At 61.2% G+C, this 12228-nt stretch overlaps 1 protein-coding gene across 3 annotated transcripts in view; it reads right to left on the bottom strand.

Moving 5' to 3' along the window:
- Positions 1–2427: 2427 nt before the first annotated feature.
- SPRYD3 (SPRY domain containing 3) overlaps positions 2428–12228 on the bottom strand; it is a 37519-nt gene continuing 27718 nt past the window's right edge. For all 3 annotated transcript variants that reach the window (XM_073319136.2, XM_073319135.2, XM_073319137.2), the window contains 4 exons: positions 11012–11069; positions 4541–4660; positions 3821–3978; positions 2428–2650 (listed from right to left, as the gene is read on the bottom strand). In XM_073319136.2, coding sequence (XP_073175237.1) covers positions 2516–2650; positions 3821–3978; positions 4541–4660; positions 11012–11069 — 471 coding nt within the window. In that variant the 3' untranslated portion in view covers positions 2428–2515. The remainder of the gene's footprint in view (positions 2651–3820; positions 3979–4540; positions 4661–11011; positions 11070–12228) is intronic.

Below are 12228 nucleotides of genomic sequence, written 5' to 3'. Positions count from 1 at the left end.
TAAGTCGGAGGGTGGAGAGCGCAGACTGGGGGTGGGGATTGGGGGGATCTCAACCTGGCTGGGTCAAAACACTTGATTCCCCGTAGGTGCAAAGTCCGGGTTTCTCAGCCAGCAGCAGCCTCAGCACTGGTGAGATCCCCATCTCGGGTGGGGGGAGGGAGGATGGGCTCCATGCAGATGGGACCCGGGCAGGGTCCCAGCCCAGGGCATCATGCCCTCCCAGCTGAAGCCTAGCAGGGGAGAGTCCCACAACTGGAGCCCTCCCCAGGCTCACTGATTTCCCACTAGCAGCTAAGGGCTGTGTCCAGACCTGGGCTGGGGGGATACACAAAAGGGGGAGGGGGCTGATTTTTACATTCACAAGATCTGGTAACAATTAAGCAAAGAAAGAGCAGCATAAGCCCCAGTGGCACCTGGTCCACAGCCAGCCCCCCAGCCATCACAGACATGACCCCGTAGGCCCAGGGAGCTTTTGGCATCACAGGGCTGGGGCAGCCCAGGCAGGGGTGGGAGAGACCCTTCCAGCGACTCAGCTCTCATTGGCTAGCGGCCACCTGGGCGCAGCCCTGGCCCCAGGTGTCCCAAGAGAGCCGTAGAGAGGAGTGAAGGAACCTGCCCCAACGTTAACTCTGCCAACGAACCCTCGCGTGCCCCCTGAATTCATTCTCTGCCCCCCATCAGAGCATCCCCCTCACTCCCTGCAGCCCCGCCAGCCTGGGCTGAGACACTAGGCTGCCCAAGCCCTGGCTGGATTAGCCCCCGCTTCCCTTGGAGGGCACAGGCGGGTTCCATCGCCATCCTTTGCCCCCGCATTGGCAGTAGGGCAGGCACCAGCATTTAGGGGGTGGGGGGAGGTATGTGTAAGCTCTGTGGCAGGTGCTGCAATCCCCAGCATTGGAAATAGGCCTCCCCGCCGTGACCCCCCACTTGCCACCCCACATGAGGGCCACGTCCTCCAGCCCAGCAAGGGGAACCCCCGCCACAGGCTAGGGAGCTACCCCTCAAAGGGGGTGGGAGAGGGAGCCACGGGCAGACTCGGAACTGGGGGGCAGCCCTGACCCGGTCCACATGGACTCTGGGAAGTGGAAAGCTGAATTGGACTGCAGGAAACAGCGGACAGAGCAGCGAGGGCTGGTCTGCCCCGAGCCTGGCTACAAGCCCAACCTGGGGGGATGCTGACACCAGGCTAGGGGGGAGCGAGAATTTCCAAGCTTGCCTGGGGTGGGGGGGGAGGCTGCTTAATGGGGGAAGCCCCAGTTACCCTGAAGAAACCCACCCATCTGCCCTGCCCCTTACAGACCTCCTGGTTATCCCTAGGAGGGGAGATGGGCTGGGGTCTAGGGGGCTCCAGGGTCAGGGGGCTGGGTGAGGGGCAGCTGAGATCACCCCACGCAGGGCCGGGGTTTGCTGACTGTGGCCCCCCACAAAGGGGCCCTGGGCTGCAGCACTGTCCCCTCAAGGCCCAGCCCCAGCCTGACGCTACATCAGGGCCCACAGCAGCCAGTGTTCACTCCCCCTGACACCCCCAGCCCCTGACCTCAGAGGGCAGAACGAGACAGCTGTCAGGGACAAAACCCTAGCCTGCCCCCTGACCTGTGCCCTGCCCCCGGGGAGACGGACTGATGGCCTGGGGACTTGGGACCATGGGTCAGGCCATCCCAGCCCCCCGAGGGATGGCATGACACTGTAATAAGGCAACCAGTGTGGGCACGAGGGGCGGAGGGTTGGCCATCGCTGGCTACAGAGGGGCAGAGGAGGAAGCCCAGGAAGCCGGCTCTTTAGCAAGTGGGGCAAGGCTCAGGCACCGCAGGACAGCAGGGAGAGGCTTCGAGGCAGCCCAGACCCCCATCTGAGTGGTGCCTGATTCCTCACCAACACCAGGGCAGGCCAAGCTGGGGCAGGCAGGAGGCCACAGTGCTGTAAAACCATCCGTGGTAACAGGAGAGGCCCCAGTGGGCACAGATCTCACGCATGCTCAGGTGGTAGCCAGAGCCCAAGCCGGGTGCCCAGCTACCAGGATCCCTGCAACAGAGCAGCAGCCAGACAGGAAATGAAAGCAAAGAGGAATCTCGCCAGCTGGGGGGAAGGGGCCAGCCCCACACAGGGGGGTGGGAATTGGGCCTCAGGCGGCACCTGTCTCCGCATGTCACACACCACACTGAGACGGACAGGCTGGGCCCAAGGCTTGGCAAGTTGCTACAAACAGGAGATTGCCCTGTGCTCTGGCTGGCACTGGACAGAGCTGGGGGGGCAGCACCAGGCACATCCAGAGCTTCCAGAGCTCTCTCCAGCCACCCAACATCCCACCTGCAGACTGCCGGGCACCAGGGCCCAGTGGGGCACTCGCGGAACCAGCTGGGATAATACTTTGGCCACCAGCGACAAAGCACTGCCCCCTACAGGAAGAGGCTCAAAGCGCGAGGGATTGAAGTGATGGAGAACGTCCCCAGGGTGCCCCATGGGGAAGGTGCTGACCCCGAGAGCGGGGCAGAGGACGGGATATGCCCCCTGGCTCCTAGCCGCTGAGCGGGTGGAGGTCCACCTTGACTTTCTCCCCACTGCTCAGCATGCCAATGGTGGGGAAGAAGCCGCCGACCGGCACCACCGCGTCCTTCTTGCCAATGATCTTCCCGTTGCGTGTGAAGAACACCTGGGGGGACAGAATGGTGCCGCGGGCTGTTAACCCCTTCACTGCCACAGCATGGCCCCTTCCCTCCCAGCCCAGGGCCCCACTCAGTACAGCCATGACATCCGGCTCCACGCTGGGAGATGCCCAGTCAAGGGCCACAGCAGCTCCTTGTTGGGAGTAACCCAATCTGCAATGACTGCAAGTGCCCCCCACTTTGCCCACAGAGACGCTTCCCAGCATGCACCACGGCTAGATGTGTACACTCTTTAGCCCGGGCCTCTGTTAAACCCAGATGCCACAAGCCCCCGGGCCCCGCCAGGCCTGTTGTTTTAGCCACCCCGTCCTATGGGCTCAGGAGCCGTAAAGCCCGAGGAGAACAAGCCAGGGGTGCAGGCCAGCCAGCCAGGAGGACTCCAGTACAGCCAATCCGAGCCCCAGCCAGCAGGCCGCAGAGCCGGGCGTTGGAGTGGTGTTAGTCCGCAGTTCTCCGGCACTGCTAAAAAGCCAGTTCCTTGTAGCACCACTTGGAGGAGGGGAACATTGTGGCATCAGCCACTAGGGGGCGCCTCAGGCCAGGGAAATCCAGCCAGCTCGTACCCAGGCCTGGGCCAAGGTCACAGTAAGGCACGGGGGAGAACAGGCCGGTCGGCCCCTGGGTTAGGGGCTGCAGTTTCTTGGGGGCTGGGCACTGCCCAGTCAGCTCCAATTGATTCAAGCTTGTTGCACGGGGTGGCAGCACCATGAGCTGTGCCAGTGTGTGTCCCTGGGGCGGGGTCCCAGGACCCCAGACAGAGCCACCCCGTCACTCCCGGCAGGGCCTCCGGCTCCTACCAGCATGGATGCAAAGCAGAAAAAACCCCATGGGGCAAAGCAGCCCCATGACACATCCCCAGTGCCCTGGAACCACCCCTCGGCACACCCCCTGCTCCCCCAAATCACCCTGGAAAATTCCCCCTCCCCCGAGTCATCCCCCAGGCGTGTTCCCCACCATGCCCCAGCCCCTGGTGCATTCCCCCTCCTGACCCACACTGGTCCCATGGCACATCCCCCAACCATGCCCCCGGCCTGACCCCCCAGCCCCACATTCCTCCCTTGAGCCACCCCACCCAGCGCATCCCCCACCCCCTCCCCAAGCTGTCCCAGCCCCACGGTACAGCCCCCAGCCAGGTGCCAGCAAAGCCCAGCTCTTACCACCACTTTCTTCCCTTCGTGCTCCTGCTCCATCTCCTCCCCGTCCTCTTCCTCCTCCTCCTCCTCCTCCTCCACCTCCTGGTGCAGGTACATGACATTCCGCACGCCCCGCAGCTTGGGCTTCAGGTCCATGGTGTCGCAGCTGTCGTCGCTGTCGCCTGGGGTGGTGGGGAAAGCCGGGTCACCCCGGGGCTGGGTTGTACCCCATGCAGGGAGCACCCGCTGGGGTCTCTGCAACAGGCTGGGCCCTTCGACTCACGTAGCAGCGGCTCCAGGATTAAACCCCACTAAGGACCCCCCACCCCCAATCCAGATTCATTCCCCCGACAGGCCCCCCAGGAGCTGCTACCACATGTCCTCCGCTCAGCCCCGTCCAGCCACCACAGCGAAGGCACTGCCTAGCACCCATCGGCACTGCCTAGCACCCAGGGTGCCCCGCGAACGCCAGCCCCTGCCCTCACCAGGCCTGAGCCAGGGGGTCGAAGCAACTCGGCCAGGTCAGCAGCACAGCCAGAAACGCCATCCCGGCTGCCTGCCTCTAGCCACTAGACCATGCTGCCTTGCTCCACATCCCCCCTGCTTTTCTGAGTCTTGTTTCACCACCGGGGGCAAAGCTGGGGGACTGGCTGCAGCCCTCAGCACTACACTCATTGCTACAGGACTGGATCTCAGGTCCCCGGGGGCCAGCCACGCCTCCCCCAGCCACGTGCGGTCACACACCTTCGCTGTCGAGGATGTAATCCCGCGGGAACATGATCCCGCAGCCCATAATGTCGCCCTTGTAGCACCGGGGCCCGAAGGGGTCGCCCACGCCGCTCCCGTGGAAGATCTTCCCATCGTCTGGAAGGAAGAGGCAGAGGAGAGGCTGTTAAGCATGGCGGGCCTGGCAGGGCGGCCCGGGAAGGGGAGCGATGCCCAGGCACGTGGCCACTCTTTGGGGAGATTTCCAGCCTGGCAGCACCACCGGTCTACACCAACCAACATGGTCTCTGCCTGCAGGGCAGGTGGGTCAGACTACGTCCGCCAGTGGGAGATGGCACGAGATACCTGGGCCACACAGCTCACAGCCGCACTGGCGCCATGGGACTCGGGCCAGGATAGGAGAGAGCACGGGCCGAGCCTGGGGGAGAGGTGGACCCCGCACAGAGTGCGGCTCTCTGCCCCCCTTTAGTGGCTGGGCCACGCGGAGGTTTGTGAGCAGGCTTGCCGAGAGGAATCCTAGCTCATCCGGCTTTTGGGGGCTGAGGTTCCAGGTCAGCCCCCACTTAAGGGCTACTGGGGGAAGACGCTCTAGGTTAACAGCTGCTCTTAGAGGATGGGATACAGGAATAAGGGACAGGGGGCAGGTGATTGTCCAGGGAATCTGGGCCTTTTGCTGCATGGAGGACAGGACAGACCTAGAGGTGCAGGGTTCCCGCTGCAATGCTCCACAGCTGGACCCGCACTAGTTGCCAGCTATGAGTGATCCCACCATGGGTGCATGAGGGACTGTGCTTACCTGGCGCTTTGCCCTTGCCCACCGAGGTGGTTTGCTTGTACTCCTCCTCCCCAGCAGCTGGGGGGATGGGCGTATTCGGGGGGGGTGGGCTGCACGCACCCCCCTGCCCCCCCGGTCTCTACCAGTGTCTGCTCCTGTGCAGAGATTGCGAATTGCAGAGCGAGCGCCCATGTTACCACAGGCCGGGGAGAGCGATCGCTCAGAGGGCACGGTGCCAGCACCCCAGGCCTCACCCTGCCCTATCTCGGCTCCCTTGCCAGCCCCAACCCGCCCACCTCCTCAGCCCCCACAGCTGGCTGTACTGTCAGCTGCCTCCCGAGCCATGGACCGGACCCAGGGGGCTGACCACACGCCCAGCGGCGCCAGACCCTCCTCTTAGCCCTGAGAGACCCCAGCGCCCAGCCGGCCATGGCCTGCACCCGGGAGTGCTGCAAGAAAGCTGATGCACCGGGGTGAGCTCCGGGCTGGGGCCACACGCTGAATGGGCTCTCATGTACCAGAGAGCAGATGGTGCCAGGGGAGAGAAGCCGAGCGTGGGAGCCCACGTGAAAGGAGCCAGGGGGGCCCCGGCTGTGCCTCCCGCACCATGCGGCTGGTTCGTGGACCAAGGAGCCCCAAGGCACATGGGCCAGGCAGAAGGCGGAGGCCTGGCGGGGGGCAGGGGGGGGTTGTTTCAGCAAACAAGGGAGATGCACCCAGCGAAGGGGCGGTAAATATTTCTCCCCGTTGCCAGGGAAACCGAAGCTGGGAATAATACTGTGTAAACATTCCTGTGTGTCGAGAGCGAGCGCGCCTTGTAGGGGATCCCCTGGCTCCTGCCACAGGCGGGGGCGGGCACCAGGGCCCATGCAGGATAACCGGAGGGAAACAGACCCCTGGAGGCTGGGGGGAGCAGGGCTTGCTGGTGGACGGTACTCGGGGCGGGGGCAAGGGAAGGCTTAACCCAGCCCCCTCTCATGCCACATGGAAAGGAGCCCAGGAGAACGCCATCCCCTGCACCAGGTCGCTGGAGATTTTCCAACCTCCCAACCGTCTCAGGGCACCAGCAGGGTGCAACGAGGGGGCCATGGCCTGCTGCTGCCCCCCTTGCCGAGGGAAGACCCCCCCAGTAGATCTCAACCCCGTGCCCTCTGCAGCCAGTTCGGTACCTGCCCAGCTCTCCCCTCCTGGCTCCTTCCACCTACCCACAGGGTCCCATACACCCACTCCTCAGTACCCCCCCCTTCGGCCTCGGAGCTAGGCTGGAATCCTTTCTTCCTTGCCCCCTCCCCTCCAGCATCACAGACCTCCCAAGCCAGGGAGCTCCGCGCCCCCCATTGCTGAGCTGGGGCCACAGCAACCTCAACTGGTGTGTTCTACCCAGGTCTGGGTGAGGGAGGCCGTGAGCTCGACCCTCGCCCAGCACGATGGGGCCCCGATGGTGACTGGCCCTTGGGCACTGGCATCAGAACCATGCTGCGAGCATGGGGAGCATCCCTCGGTCTAACCCCGGAGAGACGAAGGCCAGCGGCTGCACTGGACGGCGGGGGGGTGTGTGTGTGTTCAGGAGATGTAGGAGTTCTCGGCCCCGGCTGGACTCCGCGTTCCACTCACTCCCAAAAGTCCTAGTTTGGAAGGAGATTGGCTCCTTGATGGGTAGTTTTTCTATTAGCCCCAAGTGAGAGCAAGGCCCCATTGGGCCATGCAGCTCCCCTGCCCCAAAGAGCTTCAAGACGAAACAGAAAGAATGGAGGAGAAACTGAGGCACAGCCAGGAGAAGGGGCTTCTCCCGGTTCACCGAGCAGGTCGAGGCAGAGCCCGGACTAGAACCCAGGTCTGCTGCTTCCCAGCACCCTAGACTGTGCTGCAACCTCAGTCAGCTATTCGAGCCCAGGCACCCAGCCATCAGGCTCGCCAAACCCAACTCAGACTGCGCTGGGGCTGCCAGCCAGGCAGCTGAGCTCCAGCTACGAGGCAAGATCCAAAATGGGGGTGGGGGAGGCCAGGCTGGAGCCACGAGCGACTGGCTGGGGCTGCCAGGGAAAGGACAACGTGGCCAAAGGGAGCTGGGAAACCTGGACACAAGTGGGTCACAGCAGCTGCCTCTGCCCCCCATGCACCCGCCTGCACACCATGCTCAACTGTTTGAGAACTGGCCTGGCACTGGGGCATCTGGGCACACCCCAGGCACCCAGCTGCAATGCTCACCATGGGCAGCAATGTTCAGCTGCCCTTGGCTAGCCAGCCCACCCTGGGGGAGAGAAAGATGATGGGCAAGGAAGGAGAAAGGCCTCCGCAAAGACCCACTGGCCCAAGAGAGCAAGCCGGGCACTGCAGGCCGAAGATCTCTGCTTGTGACCAAGCCACGGGGCAGCTGGCCTCCACCAAGGCCTCCCACACTCCTCACGGATGCCTTCAGCTCACACCAGCCACAGCCCCGGCAGAGATGGGGAGGGGAGCATCCGAGATAGCTCCGTGCCATAAGGAGGGTGATGAGAGCCGGAGCCGGACACTCAGAGGCAGCAAAACAAAAGAGATTGCCCTCGATTCGCCAGCCAGCCACAAACCAGGGAGCTGGCAGGAGCCAGGGACGGAGGGAGAGGGCCACACAATGAACAGAAGCCCATGAGGGAGTTTAGGGCCGGGTTACTGCCCCTCGCTTCTGCAGACTCTCCCCCCTACCCACGTGGTACCTCCTCCACTCGCCTGCAGCACGAGCGGATAGGAGAAGCTCTTGCCCGTCTGCATCGCTACCTCCCAGCCTGGGCTCTGCTGCCCGGACATTCCCCCGCTGCAGGACTGATTGAGCGCCCGTGTCTGCCAGAGGTTATGGCAGCTCAGAGCAGCAGCTGGCACTGCAAAGACTGGGTAACACGAAGGGAAAAAAGGTGGGAGGAGAATTTTTCCAGGAAGAGGAGGAGGAGGAAGGTGAAGTGGCCAGCGAAGGGAAGTGGGAGGCAGCAGATCGAATACTTGGATGGGAATTTGAATGTTCCCCTGGCGCCGAGCACTGGAAAGAAACCACCAGGAATCAAAAGCGTTTACAGCTTTTCCTTCAGAGAGACAAGTCAGACAGAGAAAATAAAATCCTTAATCAGGCAGAAAGGGAGTGCGGCCCAGAAGGTCGGACTGCCCACGGAGGGAAGGGATGGAATGCGGAGCGAGAGTGGGGACAGCTCCCAACAACTTCAATCCCGAGGGAAGGGCCACAAGGCTCCCAGCCCTGCTGTCTTGGAGCCAGAGGACCCGGTAGGATTACGGTGACCAGGCCTCAATCGTCCATCGAGGGTTGAGACTGCATCAACAGTGCCTCTGCCACTAAGAGCCAAGACTCAAGGGCTGACCTAGGCCAGAGATAGCAAGAGGTCAGGCTGCCACCAAGGCACCCGCACACAAACCCCGATCACCACTAGATGGTGGCAATGGGGCTCCTGAACCAGGGGTTGGGAGCCCATAACTGGGTGACTCAAGCAGAGATGTTGAAAACACCCAGGCACTGTTGGTTGTAAAAATCCTGCCCTCAGCAGCTTCTGGCCTTGTGTGTAGAACCCTAGACGGGACTCTCAAGAGACCTGGGCTCTATTCCCAGTTCTGCCGCTGGATGACCTTGGGAAATCCACTTCCCTGCCCCATGCCTCAGTTTCCCCCTCTGTCATACAGGGATAAGGCTACTGCCCTTCTCTGTAAAATGCTTGGAGCTCTGCTGCTGGACTAGCAACATCACCTAAATCTTTTCAACACCCTTCCCGAAAGCACGGCTGAGCCTGGGCAGCAGCAGATGCAGGTGGTGCTCCAAAGCCATACCCCGAGCCAAGCAGCCACCTGGCTCTAAGCACTGTGGCTCTGATCTGCCAAGTGGCTCCTTGGAGATCTGCTTGTGTGGTTACACACACTTGGCCTGATGCCTGGCTGGTGTCACACGACTGACTTCGGAGCAGCTATGCCGATTCACATCCAGAGATCAAGCCGAGGGGCCCCTAGAGAGAGGTTCAGCACGGACACTTACAGCCCTGTGTGTTGGGTAACACAGGCCAGAATGATCAGAGCAGGAGCTGGTCTTTGCAGCGAGCACCTCCAAAAGCTCTAGGCAGCCACAGAGGCAGCAGGTCACAGGAACAAGTCCCCAGGACCAACCCTGCACTCAGCAGCTGTTCAGCTCCCAGCTGGTGGAGCGTGCTGGCCGGGAGCAGCCACAGTGGGACAGCTGGCTCAGCATGCTAGTAGCTAATTCTCAGCTGATGGGGATCAGCCGAAAGCCAGCATTACAGTCCAAGGCAGGGGAGAGAACCCCACTCTTCAGCTAGCCACACTGCCAGCTCCTTCTGGCCCAGTGGAGCAGACACGGTGCCAACAGGGAAACCCCAGGTCTCGCTGTACTCGTCAATTTTAAGGTCAGAAGGGACCACGGTGATCATTTATTCTGACCTCCTGCACATCGCAGGCCACAGAAGCTCATCTGACCCTCTAAGGAAAGGCAGCTGGAGGCTCCAGGGAGTCCGACCTCCAGATCCCTGGTCGATTGCTCTGCCTAAGAGCCTGGTGCCAAGCACCCACTAGTCCCCTGGGCTTTCACAGCGAGCAACACAAGAGCCAGCCTCGGTTCATTCTTATCATGAGCCCTGGGAGGGGGAATGTGTCCACACCCGGGCCTGCAGCCCTCAGTGCTTGAGCCCAGCTTCCATACAGGGGCTGGGTGAGAACCACTCTTCGAGAGCAGAGTCAGTAGTGGGGATGTTACTGTAACCCACCCTCTACTGGGTGACTGTTCCCGCTGGCTGAATCACACACAAGAAGAGGAGACTCTACGGTCTGTTAGCTCAGGTAGGAGAGGCTCACGATTTGAGACTAAGAGTCCCAGGTTCAACCCCTGCTATAGACAACGCACAGAGGGCTGCTGCATGTTCGGGTACTTAGCAAATTAATAATGGCTCGCTGTTCTTCCTGGGGTGCAGATTAATGTGGGCTAAATTCAAAGCAGGCAGAAACAAGCATCAAAGACCCAGAGGAGCGTGTGGCAGCAGAAAGGGGGCAGGCCAGTTTTGACGTAAGAAGATTGAAAGGCAACAGCCAGATGAACTGAGCCCCTAGTGGAAATAACTCATCCCCCATCCCTGCTGGAGTGCAGTGGGTCTGACTGGATCCAGCCCACAGCGCGAGAGGACTCAGAGCTAAGAGGACCACCATCATCCATCGCAAGCCGGAGATGGGCAGATATGGCAGCAGTAACCAGTGGGGTTGTAAGCAAGTGGAGCTACCTGTGGCCTGAACATTAACCAGCTTTCCCGGCTGATAAACTTGGCACCAAACACCGAGCCTCACCGGGCCTCGCTCTGGTGGGCTGCCAACTCCCTGGACTTCTCCACTCACGATCCAGACCCCACCGCTGAGAGGCTGCCCCGAGAGCAGAATGAAAGCCGGACCCTTTGACATTAAAGACATTTTCAAAAGCTTCTGCAAGCCCCAGGGGTATTTATGCACCTAACTCCCTTAGCTGCTTTTTGAAAACTCCCCCACTAAAAGCTTGGTGTCCAGTGTTGGGAGAATGACACTTCCACCGTCCCCCAAGTTGTGTGCATTGCACTGACTGCCAGTGGCTGCCCCTGGGTGATGCTGCTGCATTTGGGGAGTGCATGGTTAAACTGGGAAGGGACAGCTTCCTTTGGGTTCTGGCCAGAGACTTAGATTCCTCCCCATTCCAGTCCTGCCTCGCTCACCTGCATGGTAGGCCACAGATCCTCTGCTCCAGCCGGGATGGCGGTTTTTCGGGTAGTCCTAGGGCAGAGAGAGGAGGGAGGGTGGGTCTCATGACTTCACCCATTATCACCTAGAGTCCCAGCAGCGGGAATTGCTAAAATATTTCCCTATAAAATGTGAGTTTGCCTTTGGCCTTGGGCCGAGATGGAAAATCCAGCTGTAAAAGCGCAGCAGACACATCCCCCACTCCCCCCAGCCACATCCCTGGCACCACGGCATGCCCCCTCCCGCCATCCCCGATGGAGGCTGTGACTCGCTTGGCTTCAGGAAGGGGAGGGGAACCAGGCCCTGTGCAATCAGAGCGCTTGGCCCATGAGAGAGTTAATTGGGAGGCCGTGGCATGGCCTGCCTCAGGTGCATGACTCACCGACAGGTAAATCCCTTGGGATTAGACGGCTGCAGCTCAATGAATGAGGATGCACTGCACCGAGACCAATCCCAAACCACCGGGGATGAGGGAACCCTGCCCGAAGGCTGCCAAGGCTAACAGCAGGCCAGCCAGCACCAGCATGAGTCAAGGGTGACTCAGAGCTACCTGCTCCCCAGAGCTTTCTGGCCCCTGTTTGAAAGATGCTCCTGGGACCTACGCAGCAACTTGCTCCACCGTGGCCCAGCCCAGTGCAGAGCGTGCGTTGGCTAGCGGCGCAGCGGGAACGCTACGGGGCTGGGGACCCAGGACAGGGATAGGCCTGTTGCATCAATCAGAGGGGTTGGGGTGCTGCCAGTCCCGACAATATCACCTGGACATCAGACAGGAAGGATGGTCCAGTGGTTAGTACGCAAACCTGGGACTTAGTCAAATGGCTGCCCCTTGGACAAGGCATGTCTACACTGAACACTGAACCTGGGCTCTGAAGCCCCCCTTCCGTCCACAAACAAATCACTCTGACTCAGGGCGCTAAGCCCTCAGTCCTAGAACCCTGCTGGGAGGGTGGGTCAGAGCCAGAGTCCCACTGAGACTCGGTTCCAAGCCCTGTCTTTTAGCAGTGTGGGATGCCTGCCAAGCTGCAGCCCCGAGTCAGAAGGTCCATGCAGCACAGCGCAGATACATTAGCATGGCTGAGACGCGGGTCCAGCAGCTGCAAACCCAGGTTCACAACGCAGTGCGGACACTCAAGAAATCCCAACTCCATAAGCCCTGGTCCCACAGATCCAGGTTTAGGGAACAGTTTAAACG

This window comes from Lepidochelys kempii, chromosome 20 (assembly GCF_965140285.1).
Source record: "Lepidochelys kempii isolate rLepKem1 chromosome 20, rLepKem1.hap1, whole genome shotgun sequence".
NCBI classification, from domain to species: Eukaryota; Metazoa; Chordata; order Testudines; family Cheloniidae; genus Lepidochelys; species Lepidochelys kempii.
This window is presented reverse-complemented; position numbering and strand designations above follow the sequence as displayed.